Genomic DNA, 8,264 nt, shown 5'->3' on the forward strand with positions numbered 1-8,264 from the left:
CTGTTTAGTTGTGTTATGTGGTGTTTCCTTTATAACAGATTTATCTGCAAAAGTCATGTAATTTATTATCAACCCTATAATTCTATCAATCAAAGGCATGTTGAGTTCGTAAGGGCACTATTGAGTTCTGTCGAAATACATAAAATCTTATTACAACGTAAATCTTCATTGAAACGATTGATGGATTGTATTTTTTTAACGTCCCTCTCGAGAATTTTTCATTAATATTGAGACGACACCTCCTGCCAGTGGAGAGCTACTATTTTTGTGCTTACTCGGCACTCTAGTCATTGAGCAGTGAGGGGTCTTTTAAGTGCCGGCACCTACTGCGACACAGGACCTAGGTTTATACGGTCTCATCAGAAGGACCGGTCTTAACGTATCACAGCGGGATTTGAATCCGCGACTCCGCAGGCGCTCTAACCACTGCGCCATGCGGGAGAGCCATGAAAGAGAAGGAAAGAAAATAAAATAATAAAAGAGGAACCTTTTAAATCATTGGAGGCAACCATGTGTTCTGTAATTGTACCAGACTTGTTTGATGCATTCTGCTGTTCTATAACGGTTTTTATCACCTCAGGTGAGAACGGATCGCTACAATAGATATATCCTAATTAGAGTAGAAATATCCTACTTGTATACAGTATATATAAACAAAGCCAGGCACTGATTATATACTATAGAAAATAATTTTTAAAAAGTCTGTTTTACTATGTGTTTATTGGGTATCATTTATTATAGGTATGTACTTAAAATAGATTACCATAGTTCAATGTCATATTTTCCATCATATCCAAATCTGTATTTACCCATCCTTCCACATGGCCATCGAATCTTAAATGTATTACATCTGCCATAATTATTTTCTTAACCTGAAGATTTAGGTTTTTAGCAACTTTTAATGCTCTTAGTCCAATGAAAAGCAAACTTAGTTAATTTAAAATCAAAAAACGAACCAAAACCCCAGTATTTCTAAATTCAATAAATATATTCATTACTTTTTCAATTCTTTGCTATGGTCGGTATAATGACCTTGTTAGCAAATATGACGTATCAGTGAGTCGTATTTTGGCTGACTGGAATTTCTATGTTTTATGCTCTCTTTACATATGTGTATTACTGTACATCACTAGATTTTCGCGACACCTTATTTCCGTGAGAAAGTCATTGACTCTTGATGAGCGAGACAAAATTTTCACAAATTGTGGTAATTGCTCTATTTAATCCCAAGGAATACTATTAAACGCGAGAATTAAATTTTTGCGAGCAAACTGTCTTGCGTAATTACGAGAAAATAAAGTTACAGCGATTAAAAAGTTATTTATAGCAGTACAGTATCTTTAGATTCCGAGAGATCAACTTTAACATTGGAGCTTTTATTTCTGGACCAAAAATAAAAGTTTATCGTCTTCAATTTTGAAAGTTTATCAATAAAAAAATAATTAATAAAATAGATTTATTTATAAACATGTATATAAATCAGAACTGACATAAACGGTGGCATTGTCCATCACTCGATAACAAGTCCCGATCGCTTCTTCTCCACCGTCCTGATCTCCCCATTTCCAATCAGATCCTTATTAAAAATTGAACGTTAAACCTGGTTTTGTAAGTCATACGTATGTACTTTTTATATGCAATAAAATCATCTCTTTAAATAAAGATTAAAAGTATATTCACACCTTAGAAAATAAGATATACAAAATGATATACCTCTTTTAACGAAACAACCGACAGCGACCAATCCATCAAGAGGGACCCTGGATTCCTCACAAACCACCACATCGTACATGCCTCTTATTCCATAGTTGTACATACTACGCTCTCCATTATCCCACTCTACCAGTACAAGCCCAGCTGTTGATGATAAATATATTTTATTATAACAGTCGTAAATATTTATCAAGTAAAATATCCAAAAATGAAGCAGATGTCTCAGACCCTGTATTATTACTTTTTTTTATCTCAAGCTCAGTGGGATATATAGTATGGAATGGAAATTAGAATTGTAAATTGACAATAGGTCGTCGATATATCTAAATGTCGAGTTGAAGGCCACAACAAGTGTTTTACTCTTTTCACTTATAAGATTTTGGACAAATTCTGCTTCATATCAATACAAAAATGGGTCTGTAAATAACGGGGCGCTGTAGGTATACAGGCAACTTAGCCACATATGATTCTCATATGAGTATCATATGATTCTCATATGATTGGTTTCATATGAGAATCATAGAAAAAGGGCATCACATGTGAATCATATGAAGCAAATCATATGAGTTACATATGATCCACATATGTGAATCATATGAAAATAACTACATATGATTTTCATATGAATGATTTCAGTGTGTTTCAAGCCATTTACATATGAGAATCATATGAAAATGGCATCATATGTAAATCATATGAAACACTTATGTGTGTTCCAAGCCATTTACATATGAGAATCATATGAAAAGTACATCATATGTAAATCATATGAAACACTTGTGTGTTCTTTTTCAATATTTTTCACATTCTTGTACACATTTAAAAATCAGATATTTCTGCTTTAGATGAAAATTCATTACATTACAATGATCTATCTTCATTGGTTAAATATTTTAAAATATCTTAAAATGCTTACACAACTTTTTTGATAAAATTATTTTCATCAAGAGAAATAACTTATTTTTCACAGTGTACATTCTAAACAAGAAAATATACAAACAAGTCAGTAGCATTTGTCGATACATGTATTAAAAATATTCTAACATGAGTACAAATTATAAGATTTCAGCAAAATGATTTAGTAGTTAAACATGTATACTGTACATGTACAAATGAATAACATAATTAGGTAATGTATAAAAATACCATATGACATGAAAGTGTCCAAAGCAACATTGAAATATCAGCAATAACATTTGTCATGTAATCTCTATTGTAAATTTATGAAAAATCAAGTTATTGATTATTCCAGCATACAATATGGGAAATCTTCACAGGTCAAATTCAGACAAGATTGTGTACATCCTCCCCATTTCATAATTATTCCATATATTTCCTTGCTCTTTTTCCTTCTGTATCTTTCAGTTTTTTCAGTTGTCCTCCCTTTGATCTTCCATGACCATTTAGAAAATCTCTTTGAACTGTACCGTACCAAAAATGAATATCCACCTCTTCTCCTTTTCCTGAACAATTTCTTTGTTGCACAGAATGGTCTCTACAAAAATTTCAAAAGTAAAAATAAAATAATTCTTAAATTCTATGAGTTATAAAAGTTACTTAGGTATAATCAGCAAACAAATGTATGCCCAATTCACTGACACAGATATGATACAAGATAAAACTAATGTTATATATGTTATACTTGGTGTTTTGAGGAATCCTATGATGTAATTTGCAAAACAATTACACTATTGAAAGATATGCTTCATAATAAAATCATAAAAAGCATTTTTTTGTTATTTTGACAATTAAATTTGGAATGTTCAAACAGTATATATTAATTCAGATTGTCAAAAAATTAAGAAGATTCTGATACAGATACATGTATATTATTTTTGGACAAAAAATACTACAGACAAGTAGACAGGCAGAAAAACAGACATTGTGATTCCAAGATATCCCAAACTTTTGGGAAGACTATAACAAAGTTTATTTAACAGTGTGTAGTTACCTTAACTTTGAAGCAAGCCTTGGATCTTGGGATTTGTTCTTTATCTTATGAGAGGCTGACTGTATATTGAACCTGCAAGACAAATACTAACAGTCTCACACAGTAGATAATTTATAAGAATACATTTAATTAAAACTTAAACTATCAAAATGAGAGAGTACAAGTTTGTAGGTTCTCTATAGTCTTAAATATATCTAACATTTAACCCAAAACTATAGGCATGCACACCATTCACTAGTGTTGGGGGGAAAAATAATTGTCAGTAAATGAATACATAGATGTAAATATTCAATGGATTAGCTAGCTGATGTTCTTTCAACACACATGCACATGTATTCATACCTTTAAAGTTGGATGTCACTGTTATAAATTTTTAGTTGAAAATCAAAAATCCAATTTATCCCCCCTTTCCCCACAAATTTATTGTATACTATATAGTTTCATAGCCTTTACAGCCAGCAAAATCTATTCATACTTTGCATATTTTAAGTGCACTGGATTAAAATTATAATGTAGAATAAAATTTCTAGAGTATTGAGTTGAGTTGAATTTATTTTTGATGAAGCCATGCAAACAATGTAGAATTATAAAAGAACAAAAAGAAATTATCAAGAAATATTTTGTCATAAAGAGACATTACAGATACTTTGATTTTTTATTTCAAGTATTTATTTTTACCTTCAATATTGTGATGATGCAATCGTCTGTCAAATCAGCTTCAGGATCAATCGCCAGTCTTATCAGCTTCGGGCTCTTTGGACTGAAAAAAAAAACCAGCACTGTGACACTGAACTCAAGTTGCCGAATGCATCTATAGGCCATAATAACAAACATTTGTCATTAAGTTTAAGAAGGAATCCGGACGATCTCAACATACATAACGACATACAAGGTTTCTACTTTCACTTTCATATCAGTACGTAACAAAACGAAAACAAATTCAAGTTTTAAAAAGTAGTAATGCCTTTAGCCTAATATGTAATGTTTACTTTCATTCAGAAACAAATTTTATCCAAACTTACTTACAGATCACGAACGTTAGGTTTACGAAATGCATTGATTTAACAATTACATGCATGATGCAAGTGATAAGAGTATATATCGATAGAGAGTTCATACGCACCTGTAACAATAATGAAATTATATTTAAACAATATGAATCAAAAGTCTTTAAAATATTATTGTTAGGAGATCACTTGCCTTTTCCAAACACCCAACACGTCTGCTGCAGCAGTGACGTCAAAATTGACGTATATTTTCATCCGATAAAAAACAAAACCGGCCCGGAGAAAAAGACGGAATTATTTTAATTTTACTTAGCCAAACCCAAAAGATTTAAAATGAAAAGCAAATTAATTAATTCTTTATCTATTTTGTCTGGGAAATGCATTATAACAGAAAAAAAAATTGTGAACGTTTTTTTTAGAAGGAAAGGGGGGGGGGTTTGGGTAAACAGAGTAGAACTTTACATATAATTAATTATTAACAAATTCTTTTGAATTAATGTACATTTAAATTCATCTTTTGATATATATAATTGAAATTGCAATTTTACTTCAGTATAACAAGGAAAGATAAGTGAACACTGTTTCATATGATTCTCATATGATCACCGTTTCATATGATTCTCATATGATCACAGTCAAAACATTCGTATGAATTTTACCTGAGTATAACAAGGACAAATTAGTGAACATTGTTTCATATGATTCTCATATGTTCAGTTTCATATGATTCTCATATGATTATTGTCAGAATATTCATATGATTCTCATATGCAGGATCTTTCATATGAGAATCATATGTATATTACTTCATATGATTCACATATGTATGATCATATGATTCTCATATGATTGGCCACATATGATTCTCATATGATTGTATATACATATGATTCTCATATGATCCACATATGATCTTCATATGAAAGGCAATGCATATGTGGATCATATGTGGCTAAATTGCCTATGTACCCATGTGGATTCCAATAGATTGTTGGAAGACATGGTCTCCAAAAATGAGAAAGATACTGACAATTAAAAACACAAGCATCTTTTTGATGTCAACTTCAGCGTACTTGTGTGTACTTTCAGAATGTTTTTAAAAAATATAATTTTGCAAATGACCAATGACAATGTTAGTACGTGTAAATAGACGGGTTTAATGCTTATTATACCCCCCGGAAACGAAGTTTAGGGGGTTTATAGGAATCACCTTGTCCGTCTGTCCGTCCGCCCGTCTGTCCGTCTGTCTGTGCAAACGTGTCCGGTCCATATCTTTCTTACGGAGGCACATTAGAATCTACTACTCAACGGAAAGATTGCCCATGACCTAAGAGTGTGTCATGACCTTGACCTAAGGTCATTTGAGGAAGTTCAAGGTCACTGGAAGAAGAAATTCATAATTCATGTCCGGTCCATATCTTTCTTATGGATAAATTTGGTAGGTTCTAATTTCACACAAAGATTGCTTATAACCTAAGGGTGAGTCATGATCTTGACCCAAGGTCATTTGGGGAAGTTCAAGGTCACTGGAAGAAAAATTTCATAATTTTTGTCCGGTCCATATTTTTCTTATAGAAAAACTTGGTAGGTTCCAATTTCACACAAATATTCCTCCTGACCTTAGGATGTGTCGTGACCTTGGTTCAAGGTCATTTGGGGAAGCTCAAGGTCACTGGAAGAAAAATTTTATATTTTGTATCCGGTCCATATCTTTATTTATTATGGAAAAACTTAAATCTACTACTTCACACAAACATTGCTTATGACCTGAGGTTGTGTCATGACTTTGAACCAAGGTCATTTATGCAAGTTCAAGGTCACTGACAGAAAAAGTCCATAATTTTTGTCTGGTTCGTATATTAAGTCAATTTTTTAAGGCTGCGTCTTTGTTTCATTTATTAAAAATATGATAAGCAATTACATTTGCACTAAAAATGTTTTAGCATTTCTCTCTTCTCTTAGATCCATAAAATATTCATGATTTAGCACATGAAAACCCAGCGGGGGGTATTTTGTCCCGTTTGGACAGTTCTAGTTGAAAATCAGCTGTCAATGATATGAAAAATATCAAATTCGTTTAATTAAGAGGCAAGTCTTCACTCCTCTTACCCACCTTTATCCCCATGACCCACTATGGTTCCGATGCCCTCGCTATCCTGGTTCTGAAATCTCCAGTGGGGACCCCGGCGAACTCTCGTACCGAGCTTAGGAATAGTAGAGAATTTCTCCTTATACCACCTTTCCTCGTCGTCTTCCCTTCTCTCTTGGGTCTGCATGATTCTCGCTTTGTTCCGTATCAACTCGTATATTGCGTCCTATGTTAATAATATTAAAATTTACATAATCTCCTCTGAAATATCCTATCTATACGTTCTATTTCCACTATGGAAGAGTTATAGTTCTTAGTGCGCTCTTTTGTGAAAAAGTCGGAGAATGTACAAATCTCGCGGGATTTCTGGGACAAACGTAACATAAACATGTAAACAACACGTTGAATGTCGATGAACAAATCCTAACAAAATGCATATGAAATATTTTATTGTTGTGGACTTTATTTAAATCAAGAGTAGAGATGACGAGGATATTAATTTACATATTTTGGTGATCGTATATATCTATTTTTCGTAATGGTACATTTTAAGTCAATACACATACCTCGGAAATGTCGTATTTTTAATAATAGACGATAAACATAGGGTTTCCGCTCTTTTTCATATGCCTTTTAGTTCTTTTATTCTTTAGTTAGAATGACAAATGCACTTAACATTTAAAATTGGATTGATACTGGCATGTTTTGTATTATCCGCAATGCCATGCTGTCCCAGTCAGACGACCAAACGCGCCTCTAATTCTGAAGAGTACACTAATGAAAATACAACGTATGTGATTCTTTCTCTGAGTCTGCTTAATGGTACAGTGTGCAAGGGGATGGGTCTGCGAGGGGGTTGGGATGCTGGGGGTTACGTGTTGCCTACGTGATGTCCCCATAAACTACTTTAAACTCAAAGGTCAAGAGATCAAATCTGTTGAACCCATTAAAAAGGATACAAAGGTGTAATAGCTCTTGCACTTAAGATCAGAAAAGTCAATAATATGAGGTCCAATAATGAGTATACCAAAGAAAAAAATTCTCTAGAAGCAACCGTTTAAAAGTAATAAGCAAGGTTTCAAGTTTTTGACAAGTGAGTCAAACTCCAAATTGAACGCCATAAAAATGTAAGTACGTATTCAAGAAAAGTTTTTTCATAAGGGATAATCACGTGATAAGTCTATATGCTGAAAAGGTTTACTCGTAATTACACAAAAATTAGGTTTTTACTGACTACATGGTATATGAATATTAAAAATTCTTTCATGTATATGTTTATGGAAGTAATGACATATATATTTGTTAACATTATACCCATTTAGATATTATCAAAATATTTCAAACGAAGAGAATCATTGCAATGGACCAAGAGTACAATAATGTAAAAACTAGCTGTCAAACATGATAATTACGATATTGTTCACATACAGGAAGAAAATGTTATACATTCTATTGATCTATACACATCTTTTTTCTTGACAGAAAAGTTTAACTTTGACATGGC

General features: G+C 32.5%; 1 protein-coding gene and 1 long non-coding RNA gene across 6 annotated transcripts; both read right to left on the reverse strand.

Annotated features, from left to right (window-relative positions):
• Positions 1-3: 3 nt before the first annotated feature.
• Positions 4-6,986, reverse strand: LOC134248993 (E3 ubiquitin-protein ligase MIB2-like; the record flags this gene model as incomplete). Its single annotated transcript, XM_062731371.1, has 6 exons — positions 4-44; positions 488-594; positions 764-834; positions 1,491-1,576; positions 1,714-1,857; positions 6,785-6,986. Coding segments are annotated over 6 exons (651 nt in total), but the record flags the coding sequence as incomplete, so codon positions are not given.
• LOC134248994 (uncharacterized) lies at positions 2,451-4,972 on the reverse strand. 5 transcript variants are annotated; one of them, XR_009988182.1, is made up of 4 exons: positions 4,788-4,972; positions 4,343-4,424; positions 3,665-3,736; positions 2,451-3,208 (listed from the first exon to the last, which is right to left on the reverse strand). It is a non-coding gene; the product is annotated as an uncharacterized LOC134248994 (long non-coding RNA). The 5 variants fall into 5 exon arrangements; XR_009988181.1 differs by lacking the exon at positions 4,788-4,972 and adding an exon at positions 4,691-4,776; XR_009988180.1 differs by lacking the exon at positions 4,788-4,972 and adding an exon at positions 4,687-4,762.
• Positions 6,987-8,264: the final 1,278 nt, after the last annotated feature.

The sequence above is a fragment of the Saccostrea cucullata genome, unplaced genomic scaffold, assembly GCF_032062105.1.
Source record: "Saccostrea cucullata isolate Sc308-1 unplaced genomic scaffold, CSIRO_AGI_Scuc_v1 ctg20068, whole genome shotgun sequence".
Classification (NCBI taxonomy): domain Eukaryota; kingdom Metazoa; phylum Mollusca; class Bivalvia; order Ostreida; family Ostreidae; genus Saccostrea; species Saccostrea cuccullata.